Below are 13,794 nucleotides of genomic sequence, written 5' to 3' on the forward strand. Positions count from 1 at the left end.
ATTTTAAGATTTAGGATTAATTCAAGTCAGTAAGAGTGGATGTGCATATTCCCTATCCCATTTTCCCATCTTCTGGGATATTCTTTACTCAAATCACAATTTTTCCCCCAGTAAATTTCACGTGTTAAATGTGAAAAAAAAGTACACAAAATTTTTAAAAGAACATACAAATGTTTACATGTCCTTCAATTGAAGTATTTCCAATAATACCAATTTTTCAATAATTTTAATTTTCTATATTTCAAACAGGCAAAAGCTACTGTATTTGAAAGGAGATAACCCTATAGAAGAGTTATTCTGAACAAGCGGTAATTTAGTTCCATTTAACAAATGCAACCTTGGTTCCCATGAATATTAGACCCACTCAGTAAAGAAAATATTTATTTTCATTACTTCTACCATGTGTATAAGACATTGGCTATTATAAAATTTGGACTTTGTTGATTTGGGGAATTAGAGAAACATTTTTATTTATATGTATAGTTACCTTTCTTTCATAAAAGATTATAAATTAAAATGTTTTCTACCTTAAAATAGACTATTTAGCATTTTAGTTTATAATTATGAAATGCAATTTTCTCATATTTATGACATTTATGACAAGTGATGCATTTGGCTCATGTTTATTCTACTCAAAGCCTCTATTTAAAACATTTAGTGAATATGATGATTCAACTTGAAAAAAATGAACTACTGGGCAAATTTTCTCTTGATCAATTCTATTTTCAGTGTAAATATCACTGCAAAATTTGGTACTGATACTAGAATATAGGTTTTTAATAATAGTATTTTCCATTTATAACAGTCAATTTGTTGAGAAATTATATGTAAATCACGTTTTAAAATTCACTAATGGGCTTTGTTTTTAAAGTCAATCCTGCAGTTAAATACTTTTCAGGATACAAATATCACCCATCTCCACACACACACACCCCTAGTTCACTTATAGTGGCGGTGTTAGGATTTTTGTATATCTCTGATTTGTAAGTCAGGCCACAACCTGGTGGGAAATACGTACTGACTCTACTGTAGAGGATGAAAGACTCCTGCTACCCTTCTGATGCTGTTTCAGGTCCTCATCAAGTTTCCCCATTGTAGCGCTAGGTAACAAAAAGTTGCCTACCCCTCTATTTTCCCACAGAAAGGTCTGAAATGAAATGTAGACATTGTCATGCTGGGGCCTGAGCTTTTCTTTTTGACTCCTATTGTATTTTCACACACACACACACACACAAAAACAACAACAAAAAAGAAAAAACTGAAGAAAAGAACAATTTAGAACATCAATTTTATATGTCAAATTTTAGGATTTCTTTTCTTTCTTTGATTATATAAAATGGCAAATTTCTAATATGTAACTAAGAAGCACTCATGACAACAATATCAGTATAATTATAGTAGAGATGAAAATATTTTCTGCAATATTTGAAATGTATTGACTTTCTGGAAAATTTTAGGATTCAACGAAAGGAATTTGTTAGAAATGATGTGATGGAATAAATAAACAATTTTATTTATAATTGTGAATGGCAGGCTTTTCATGTCTTCTCACGATTCACTAATAAAAATTCTCTCATTGAAATCTGTAGGACTTATTGATAAAAACCTTCAAATTCCAATATGTAAACACTGGAAAATTAGTATAATTTTCAAGTTATAGTACTCTTGAAAATATCTCCTCGGCGCAAGTGAATATTTCGATTATATATGAAGACCAACAATAGAAAGATGTATAATGAATGATACAGAAGATTTTGATACCGTGCAAAGTTCAGCAGTTGTTATTAGGTGCTCTTCGCTGTCTGCCCTGGCTAGAATGATATCACCAGGATGCCCCTGTGTCTGGGGCAGCCTTGTGATTCAGTGTTCCTTATCATTTATTCCATAAAGATGCTTAGTTGACTACGTTGAACTAAGTTGTCTTCATGTTTCAAATTTATACATGCAACAATTTGCAACTTTGCCCGCAGCTCTCGCTGTTCTGGATTGGGCAGCGCCGCTGCCCACCAATCCGTCTCCTTACCTTTCCTTTCAGCCACCTCCGCCCTGGTCAGGTAGTAGTAGAGGTGATCCAGCTTATCAGGCTGCTCCTCCAGGGGCCTCTGCGACCAGAAGATGGACCGGACCCTCGCGGCCTCCCTCATGGCGTCCCACTTCTCCAACAGCGCGAAGAGCTCAGTAAAGGACTTATGATAACCATCTCGCAGCATGTCCACGCAAATGGTCTTTCTGTATGAGTTCCGGTAGCTGGGAATAAGGATCAGAACGCTCAAAGCGTTATTTTAATCCTGGAAACCCAGTGCAGTGTTTTTATCTTATAATAATTAAAGGTTGAATCATGCTGTTTTTGTTTCTGTTTTTTTTTTCTCAGTGAAAGCACTGAAAACACTATCTTTGCCTCAAAAATTTATAATTGAACAACTTTAGTTTAATGAAAGACGCCAGGAGCTATCTAAATATGGTAATTTTAATGAAATTACATTATAGATGTATCAGTTCCAGAGCTGAACTCCCTTTGATAAGGACAAATAAACTGCTTGACTGATGCCTTAGTGTGCTCGGGATGCTATAACAAAATACTACCAACCAAGTAGCTCATAAACAAAAGAAATTCATTACTCACAGTTCTGGAGGCTAGAAGTTCAAAATCAAGGTGCTAGTGTGGTAACCTTTTGGGGGGGGGCCCACTTCCTGGTTCATAGCTGGCACCTCCTAGCTGGGTCCTCACACAGTGGAAGGGGCTCTCAGGAGGTACTTTTATCAGGCACTAATCCCATTCACAAGGGCTCTACTCATGACCTAAGCACCTCCCAAAGACCTCATTTACTAACACCTTTGGGGATTAAGATTTCAACATAGGAATTTTGGGGGACCCAAATATTCAGACCATAGCAGCTGACGACATCCAAAAATACTTAAATACTAGCCTCTCAACAACACAAAACAACCGCTAAGCCAAGCAAAAGTTAAACATCTCACTAATATCAAAACAATGCACACTCTATGAGTATATTAAATGGTTTCACTGTATGTTATGGAGGCTTATTCATTCATTCATTCATTCATGCATGCAGGATATATTTATAGAAATTTATTACCAAATGCATTTTAAAATTATTCTCAGTTAGGATTAATGATTTGTTAGATTAATATTTCACTCAGTTAATAAATCATATGCAAGAAGATAAAGTGACAAATGAACATTCCATTTATTTATTCAATAAATAACTATTTGAGTTTCCTGTAAAGTGTCAGGTACTGGTCTAGACCAAATAGGTTTAATGACCTTGTAAAGTCTGTATTCTTGTGGGAGAACACAACCAACAGATAAGTACACAAATAATAATTTCAGATGATGAAAATTGCCACAGGAAATATCGCTATGGGATAATAGTTGTATGGTGGCTATTATTCCACTAAGTGAGCAATTAGAGGTCAAATATAACTATATTAATTATTTTACATCTTTTTCTAAAAATTAGGAGACAAATATTAGTATTTAGGACAACTGACAGGATGTGATATTACTTGCAATAAAAATGTCAGCCTGGAGCAGGAGCGGCCTAGAATGAGTCAAAAACCAGAGGTTGGGGTCAGAACTCCCAGTACCCCAAAATCTTCCTGGACCTCATTTCATCTGTGAAATGTGTGTGTTTACATAAGCCCTACCTACACCACAGCATTCCTCTAAGAACCAAATGAAATTACGAATGTGAAAATGACCTGGGAAACGTGAAGCCTGCACCACTGGTTCTCAGCTCCCTGCGATGCAACAGAGTCACCTATAGAGTTCAACAAACAAACAAACAAAACAAAAATGCCCAGGCCCCACCCGCCAAGAATTTCTTACTCAGTGGATCAGCTTAGGTGTAGAACGAAGTACATAAAGAGTGGTAAGGAGGGGGGTGGTGAGAGAGAAATTTAAAAAAAAGGCAGGACCCACATCATGATGAGAGCTTAAAGCCATTGTTTGGAAGTCTGGACTCCATGCTAGGAGTGGTGGAGCCATTGAAGGGATTGAATCAGGGAACTAACTCGATGGGATTGCATTTTAGAAAAATCATCTGGAAGGAGTGTCTCAGCTGAATTGCGACCCTCCTCCCATCTAGCTGCAGATGCAGGACACCTATTATTATAGGATGGGTCTGTAAAGAGAATAAGGAAACCACATTCCTAGGCCAAAAACTCAAAAGCCATCATCTTGTATGAGACAAATAAACACACACACACACACACACACACACACACACACACACACACACACACGTTTGAAATGAGGAAGAGAGAAGAAATAACAGATTTTTGTTTGTTTCTGCCCTCTAGTCAAGGTAGAGAAAGAAAACATGGAGAAGGAAGCAGTGATATGCTGTGAAGGATGATGTCTTCTCTCTCCTCCCTTCCCCACCTGCTCCGAGACAAGGGCATAGAAAGGCAGCAAAAGTCACTGTACAGGGTTCCTCAGAAGAGGACCAGTATGAGTCCCTAACATTTCCCATAGCCCCTGAATGGTTTGTGTAGGAGGCCATGATAGTCTAGTGCAGGGGTCAGCAAACTTTTGAGACCGAAGAGCTAATCCTGTCCCTCAAAGCTTTGTGAGACCTATAAAACAAATGAAATCACCATTATGTGAATAATGTCCTTTAAAAGTTTTATAAATGAAACTATGATAGTTTTATTTTCATTTTCAATTTTACCTCAGAGCCACATGTATGTACCCAAAGAGCCGCATGTGGCTGGCGAGCCACAGTTTGTCGACCCCTGGTCTAGTGGGTTCCATGTGTGACACAAACGTTAATGGAAAGACAGGGCTGGTATGTTTGCCACAATGTCGGTGGCCACAGAAAGGGGATGTGTGCTAAAAGGCTGTTGTATGGACTGCCCACTGGAGCCTGAAGGACATCACAGGTGTAACTGAGAATAAGCACTGGGGAGCTACGGGCTAAGTCAGGTCAGCATATTTCCAGAGCTGACAGGAACAGATGGATTGAGCGCATCAGACATGGACACCTGTATCGAACACAATAGGTTAGGAACGCATTCAACTACACGTGAGAGAAAACTTGCCTCACAATGCCTTCAAAACTAGAAGTTTCGGTTTCTCACAGCACTACATACTGCTGGTTTTGGTTCAGTGGACTGACAAGTTCAAGGCTCATGCCTCTGGGATTATTTTAACCTTTCCCTCATGCTCTTCCCTTGAGGTCACTGAATGGCTGCTCCAGCTCCCAACGATCATTTCCACCTTCATGGCAAGAATAAATTGGAGAATGAGGTGGCACAAGCTGTGCCTTTCCCTACTACTGGGAAAAACAAAAACATTTCTGCAACTCCTAATGGATGTCCGCTTTGGTTCCACTGGCTAGAACCCTCTCGTGTGGGCACCCCTTGCTGCAAGGAGATTGGACAAACAAACATCCTGCCTGTTCTAGGGAACATTGCTGCCCCCAGTAAAACTGGAGTCATGTTAGCAAAGAGGAAGGGGGAATAGATACTGCATTGGCAAGTTCAGTGACTGTCACAAGGTCATAAGTCAAGACCTAGAAGTAAACGCTGACAAACTCCCACTCTTGGGGTTGCCAGACAAAACCCGGCAGGAAGCCCAGTTAAAATCATACAATGCAACTGAGGAAAAGGAGGGGGATAAATAGAAGTAGATGGATTCAACACACAGGAGATAAAAATATCGATAACTTGGTGAATGAGTGGATGCCGGCGGTCATGGAAGGGGAGGGGCTAGGATGACAACCAGATTTTTGGAGTAATTGTTAATTTGCTAAAGAGGGAAACACAAAAGGATGAACAGTCCTGGGGAAAGAGAATGAGTTTCGGTTCAGATAACTTGAGTTTGAGGAGCCTGAAAGGACATCCAAGTGGTACCTCCAAAAGGCACTCTTAAAAGGACGAGAGTCTGGAAATCCAACCTTGCTTCAAACAACCACTGCCACATCTGTATGGTTATGCCTTAGTTGCCCGCATGTTTTCCTGTGAATGGAGAAAGCATTCTGGAGCACAAATAAAGAATATTATGAATAAAAGTTAGAATATTGACTTTAAACAATAAAGGTAAACACTCGTCAGGGGGCCATCTCAATTCTGATCCCAACTGGTACATAAATGCAGAAAACCCCTCTCTGAGCCTTATTTCCCTCCCCAGGGAGAAGACGCTGCTTTGTTTGGATTTGGTCTGCCCAGCACCTAGTTCCATAATCACAGATGGCAGCACAGAAAAGTCCTCGTGGTAATGGCCAGGCCCACACTGCTTGTCCTCGTGGCTGGACTTCATTTCAGACTTCTTAGCCAAGGGGTGGGTCAGTGACCCAAATTAAGCCACTGGCCTCTCCCCCAGGATTTTGAATCTTGAGGAGGGTAACACAAAGTACAGAAGGTGGCTAGGACTCAAGCAACCTGGCAGTGACATCCTGACAAGAGTCTCAAGTACTTCTTGCTATCTAGCTCCATTCAAGGGTCACGTGTCTTGTCCTTTTCCTCTGAGCTGCTTTTCCCCTCAATTCAGCGAGTTACCTAATACTTTTCCAATGAAATCATTTCCACGTTATTTAGTCAGATCAGTTTCTGCTGCCTCTGACTAAAGATCACAAATTGATTCAGGAGGTACTGGACTAAAATTGTTTCCAATACATCTTTCATCCTCAAAACATCCTTGATATATGAATAACTAACATAAATTTAAAAAATTTCTAGTGTATTAAAAAAAACCATTCTTTACAAAAGAGATTTCAAACAGAATTATATTTTAAAATGCATGTATAAGCATGCTGATATCACCTCTATTTTATACTCATGTGTGTGCATACACATGCAAATGTGTATGTCATTGTTTAAACCTCAATACTAATATTTGAGAGCAAGATAGAACAATTACAGTGATTTGTAAAACAGGTTCCTAATTAAATCTGTACAGTTAATGCAAATTATTTTTTTTTAACTAGAATAATTTTCATTTATTAGAATGAGCTGGCTGTCTGAAAAATAAAGATGTATGTCAATTTCCACCATTATATTATATTTGGATTGCTCAGGTTTTACATTTCATAAAATAGAACCACAGCCAAAGATCACTCAATTTATGGAAAGGAACTTTTTAAAAAACACAAATGGAAATATAAAGAGAATGCAAATACATTATTTTATGAATTTCATTTGGATACAAAGTTATTAGTCTTTGGTTTCATTTACATATTAAAACAAATATTAGTCTAAATTATAATGTGTTCTTTCTAATTATCAGGAGAAGAAAAAATCTCCTTGACCTGAAGTCACTCTACTGGGTGAAAATTGAGAATTCTGGTAAAATATATGGAGAGATTTGATAACATGGATTTTGAGAAGACTTCTGCTCACAGAAAAGATGACATTCACAGAAGCAGAAGTTGTGACATTCATGGATATGCTGGACATCTATAAATTTATATTCTAAGGAAGATCTTTGCCACTGCAGATACCAGGGGCTGCCTTGGGCTAAGGGATGAAGATGGAGAATAATGGATGTAAGAATAAGATTAAGCGGTCATGCATTTCATATGGCTTTTTATTACTATTCAAAGGCATTATTCAGTGAAGATTATGCTACGTATTCTGAATTTACATAAAAATGTCCCTCAAAAATTCTAAGATTGAAAAAAAATCTAGAGACTGATAGAAAGTAAAATTGAACAATTTGACATACATCCATAGCAATCGAATATGTGGAGCTACTGGGAAGTGGGGAGCTTTCTGTTAAACAGCCATGGAGATATGATACCATTTTAAATTTTGCCTTAAACCATGTTGAGTAGCTGCTATTTATAGAGCACCTACAATATGTCAGACACCGTGTAGACATCATTTCTAACTCGCACAATAACCCTACAAAGTGCTACTTCCATTTTTACAGGTGAAACAAAACAAAACAAAACAAAACAGAAAACTGTCTTCAGTGAGTTTGTGACTTGCCCAAAGCCATATAAGCTAATAGATGGCAGAGCTGGAATTCGCACCCAGGTTTCTCAGACTGCAATTTCTGAATTTTTCCACTTTGCCGCATTGTCTCCTATCAAATATTGTTGGTTTTTTGTTCTCCTTCTCCTCCTCCACACAATTTTCTGTTATTTGCATGTTAATTTGATGGTTTAGGAATTTGACCCAACTGGGCAACTACAATGTAACTCTCCAATGTGAAAGCCATTGTTTTTCATCTTTCTATGCTAATCCACATTTATGCTGGATAGTGGGAAAAGATAGGTATTATTCTTACTCTCCCAGAGAACTCCCTTCCTGAAAATGAGGCAGCAGGCATCCTGCAGCATCTGGGCAAAGCCGAGTAAATAGACAGGATTCCTACTCAAGCATTTAAAGTCTAACTGGGAAAACACAGACAGACAAACATATAAGGATGAAAAGCACACACTTCTACAAATATAAAAACATGAATAAATGGAATAAATATATATGACAACTTATTTTATATTCTCTGCATTTACAAGTATTTATACTAGGTATAGATGGACTTTGAAAATCAAAATGCATTATCAACTATTTTGATATATAATTAATACACTTACCATATTTTTTTCACAGCACACACTGAAATACTATATCAAAGTGAAGCTTCACATTCAGTAAAATATTTCAAAAGCAATTCAACAAAAAAACCATATTTTAAAACAAGATCATAAAATTTTTATTTAATCTGACAAAGATAAACTCAAAAGATATGTAATATCTAATCAAAAGTCAGGATGATACTTTTATTCCACTAAATTAATATTTATAAGTCACTAGTGGGTTATCTATGTGTCAGTTTCAACCATCTTACATTCATATTGTAGGGATAAATGTTATTGGAATCACCTACGGGATAATTACATTGACTCTTAAATTAATACTTAAATAGCTCCAGTTAATATAATTTCTATGAAATAAAAAGTGAGTCACTATTTTTACCCATACTTTTCAGTGTAGATATTATGTATGAAGGAATGGAGTGAAAAATCCATTCTTGTCATACACATGCACTGATAAAAATCAAACAAGTTATTTGGAAATGTTTTATAGTTTTTTGTGAAAAGGATAATTTTCCCCCCAAAAGGTAAAACACTGATACAGCATTTCGCTAGCATATACAGAAAGAGAAGTTAGAAAAACAAATTAACTATGTTTGAAATGACTTTACTTAAAAAGCATACAAAATGCTTTTACAATGAAAACCGAAAGCATTTTTCTTAATTATACACATTTAGGTTTTTAACAATGACCAGTCAGTTTTGATTAATACTGATTCAGTATTACATTATTACTCATATATATTTTTGTGTAATAACCATTGGAGAGTTCGGCTTTTGAGGACTTTTTTTTTAATTTTCATGTACTTCAAAATATGGCAAGAAAAAAAGTTTCAACATAAAGAAGTCTCTAAATTTAAAGGATTTCCAATGAGTTGACTGGTCTCTGGGGGCATCTACTGGAAATTTAGCAAACTGCAGTCACATCATGTAAATTTGATAACTTTCATTATCCATCTTAATACAGATATTCTTTTAATTGATATGCAAATAAGGTGACACTCAAAGAAGATAAATGTAAAGTTATGCATGGTATTCTATCTCATCCATCTGGTTACAGCAAAACATGTAGCTGTCTATGAGATCAGTTAACAAACACTCAACTCTTAAAAATGTAAATAGGGCAGGTGGCATATATCACAGATTAACAGTTTCCAAACCATTCAGTTCTCATGTTTGGGAAAATTAGAAATATATTTTAGAGATAAACAGTCACATTTAATGAGGCATTTGATTAATCCAAATTAAATGTATATAAAAAGCACTTTTAAAATTATGACGGTTTCTGTAAAACAAATTCATTTTGCATCTCAGTATATCCACTGATCATACTCGTAAGTAATCTGATAATCACTACTTATTTTCTAGATGACTTTAAATTTAACTAGTTAGAGGTTAATATCTGAAAAAGTAGAGCTTGTTATACTTGGAACAAAAGAGTCTATCCTTTATTATAATTAGTCATTACAATTAGAATTAGTCTTTAAAATGAACATTGTTATTCACTTCTCCTAAACACTTTAGCAGAAACTCCTTAAAGAAAAATGAACATATAATGTACATAATACCATCACTGCAACTTATGTGCAGTTTTGACATATATTAAATAAAATAATTTTTATAATATTATTGCTGTTATGACTAATCATGTAATAGGAGTTTTAATATCACAACCATTATAACAATCTCCATTTTCTTTATGGAATTTATTAATCATATTTTTAAGAGAAAAATACTTTTGAAGGTATATCCATTGTGGTATACTAATATTGTACCATAATATACTTTATATATTGCTATAATTTTATCTAAAACCCTCATAATAAAGATTAAAATATACAACATTTTGGCTTCATTCCAAAAATAACACCACTAATGCGTGTATTAGTTTATACTGTTTTTGCAAATTTCATTAGAATCACTGTCCAAATAAATGATATCACTTTTAATTGTGTAAAAAATAACAAATCAACATAAAAATGCTATCGGCATATCAGAACATAAGTATTAATATAGCAGTATTTTGGTGTAAGTTTAGATTTAGATTCATTTTAGATAGCTGGGCTTTTTTGATAACCTAAAAATAAATAAATAAAGTCTGCCCCCTAAGAGGTTATGGAATATATTTTTTGTGTGATTTTTCTAAACAATTAGATGTTTACTAATTTGAATCTTTAGAGGATGCAGTTACTATACAAGTTTTGCTCTATATTTTTGGAAAATATAAATTTTCATCTATTAATACTCGAAGTTAGAAAGCATAATCAGATTTTCAACATTTTAAAAGTATATACACAAATTGAAAAATGTCATTTGGAAAAAAACTATTTAATTCAAACTAACATTTAATCCTTTTTTTAAAAAAATCGAATCATAATAACTAAGAAAATTTTATCACATAGTATTTTGTAAATGAGACTGTTACTAATATAATTCTTTCAATAAAAAATAAATTAAAAAACTTCATCAGCAAAGAGTGCTGAACACCCGATAAGAATTCACTTCACGTGGGTGATTTGATTTTAGGATATATGGAATATTCCTGTAGAATGAAACAAAGATTACTTCTTAGATTATGTTAAACTGATACTTAGCAAAAAGGCAGTAACATTTATGAGATCTATAAATAGTAATCAATCAAATAGAATTTTTGCTGGTGATTGTTACTCGATATTAGAGGAAAGCCATGGTTATTTAGCAGGCAGACTACTATTCTTACAATAGCTTCAAATAATTCCCTTAATATAAAGACATTTTTAAAAATATGCAAACCCTGTTAAAAATGATTTATTCAAGTGATTCCTATTCAATCAAATATCTGAAGTACAGTGATTGTCACCAATCAGAAATGAATAAGCTATTTATCAGTCAATATCAAGTATTTCCAAAATATTTTCCCATGTAGCTGTCACACATATTTTCTTCACTGAAAGATTTTCTCTACTGAAAAATCTCAAACTTAACCACATTTTTTAAAAAAAGTTTTTCTTTAGTTTAGTGAAAAAGCACTAGAAGAATGCTTCTTATGAGGCTAACTACACATACAATGTTTATACACAGTCTTATTTCTTACAAACTCCCTTAAGAAATTCAAAATTTTACAACATGTGTTTTAGCCAAAGATGATACATACATGGAAAAGTGTAAAATAAACGTCATTGTTTAAGAAAAAATTTCAGTGAAAGTGTTTTCCAGCCAAAAGTACCACATTTGAGTCCAAACACCTTTGGCTAAATGAGGCAATCATATTAATTCTTGTTCTCCTCTTTCAATTTGCACTACAAGTTTCCGCTATAGGGAAACATAATTATATAACCAATTTATATTGGTCATATTGTTATTTAACCAATTAAATATACATTGAAAAATAAAGCCGGAAAATAATCTTAGTTTTTGGACTGAGTTATAATAATAAAATAATAAATCTGAATCAGTAATTTAATTACTTTATATTCCACATCCTAATATAATGATAATACACATAAGAAAAAGAGGAGAAAAATAAAAAATAAGCTTCATGCTACATGACTACAAACAATGGCCTACACACACATGTAAGCATCATCATGCTAGTTCAACTCAATTATTTTTGTCTAAATTAGTATTTTAAAAACTTATATAAAACTCCATGTATTATAATAGTCATTATGTTTTTTGAAACAATTCTGTGATTGCTCTCCAAATTTTTTGAAATTCTATTATTTTGTGTCAAACAATATCATTTAAATGTTGTTCTTTCAGTTCTTTATCTACACGTCTTTACAAATAAAAAAACTATCAATTTTCCATGTAAATTGAGTAAAACATCAAACTTTCAATAAAAACATAAGGCTGGAGAATATAAAGACAAAACTTAGTAAAAACAACAAGTTGCATTAAAAAGAAAACTTCAGCTCACTGCGCTCTTTTTTTTACTAAAGTATGTCATACATTTTATCTTTGCAAGAGCTGGACGAGTTTTGCAAGTAAAATTCTGTTTCCTCTCCACTTGCTAATAGTCATGAGAATCTGTAGTTTGCACCTTTCCATTAAAAATGTATTGTATTTTTTTGAAATTATTCACCCCGCCTTTTATCCAGATCATGTCTTTGAAAGGAGGAAGTAGATAATAAATAGAATAATTCATGATTTCCCATTAAATATGGAACTTTCTTTTGCAGAGTTTAGAAAATGAAGTTCTACATAATGTACAAAAGTTGATTAGAACTTTTTTAACCTTTTGCAGAAAAAAAAAAACCTTTCACACTAAACAACTGCATGAAGAGCTTTCTTTGGGAAAAGTAAACCAAACAATTCTTTACACCTGTAGCTTGATTATATACATTCTAATGCTGCTCCTTCCACACATATATTCCTTTATAATACTTAAGTAGTTATTGAAATGATGGCAAAAAAAATAGCATACATTGGGCTATAAACATGACAAGTATCTAAGAAAAATATAACTGGCTTAAAAGACAAAGGGAAAATCATGTAAATTAAAAATGGAAACATCATTCATGCTCTTTTCAGCAATGTCCTGAAAGGTAGTGTAAGAGTCAATAACAAAACCTCCATTTAGATTTCTCTTCTGACACTTCTTCTAGGGTGGTAATGATATTTTGACACGAGAAAAAAATATATATACCTTTATAAGCTTCTCTTTGCAAACTGTTTGGTACTCCGTTAACAATACTCTTTTGCCTTTTTTGGGGGGACAAAATTAAAAAAAAACTAAACTAAATGATTTTGAGGCTCACTGCAGCTCTATTCTGTATTTCTTGGATAGGGAATCTGTAGTAAATTTAACTAAAGAGAAATGTCAAGTTCTGACTATTAAAGAGCAGCAGGTGACCTCATTTCTTGGGGTTTTTAAGTTTCTATTGTGGAGTAGTTCATCTTTTCACGAAACATAGTTTAATTTTCCCCATATCAAAAAAAAACATTAAGAATACATTTTCCCCTTTCAAACTTAAATGCTTAAAAGATAACAGCCGTATTGTGAGCCATGTGAAGAAACCTTTCTTTCATACTGTATGCTCTTTAATTACCATTACAAAGGAGGTGTGCATTGTATAACACTTATGAACAGTGAGGCTGGAATTTCTCACAGGCTGTATGTACATAATGATCAAACTTCCAGAACATACATTTTGTTTTACATTTAGTAAAAACTCAATAAATACAAAAAATAAATTAATCATTTTTATTTATATACAGCCAAGATATCGCTCTTCCCCTCTCTCCCTCTCTC

General features: G+C 34.2%; 1 protein-coding gene across 3 annotated transcripts in view; it reads right to left on the reverse strand.

Moving 5' to 3' along the window:
- Positions 1-13,794, reverse strand: part of TTC29 (tetratricopeptide repeat domain 29) — a 193,436-nt gene that overhangs the window by 160,973 nt on the left and 18,669 nt on the right. For 2 of the 3 annotated variants that reach the window (XR_002126112.1, XM_019661350.1), the window contains exon 5: positions 2,024-2,247. Coding sequence is in view for 1 of the 3 variants with exons in the window: in XM_019661350.1 (XP_019516895.1) it covers positions 2,024-2,247 (224 nt within the window). In the remaining 2 variants the exon portion in view is untranslated. Of the gene's footprint in view, positions 1-2,023; positions 2,248-3,723; positions 3,763-5,877; positions 6,005-13,794 lie in introns of those variants that run through there. The other variant, XR_002126113.1, reaches the window with a different exon arrangement.

The sequence above is a fragment of the Hipposideros armiger genome, unplaced genomic scaffold, assembly GCF_001890085.2.
Source record: "Hipposideros armiger isolate ML-2016 unplaced genomic scaffold, ASM189008v1 scaffold_346, whole genome shotgun sequence".
Lineage (NCBI taxonomy): Eukaryota > Metazoa > Chordata > Mammalia > Chiroptera > Hipposideridae > Hipposideros > Hipposideros armiger.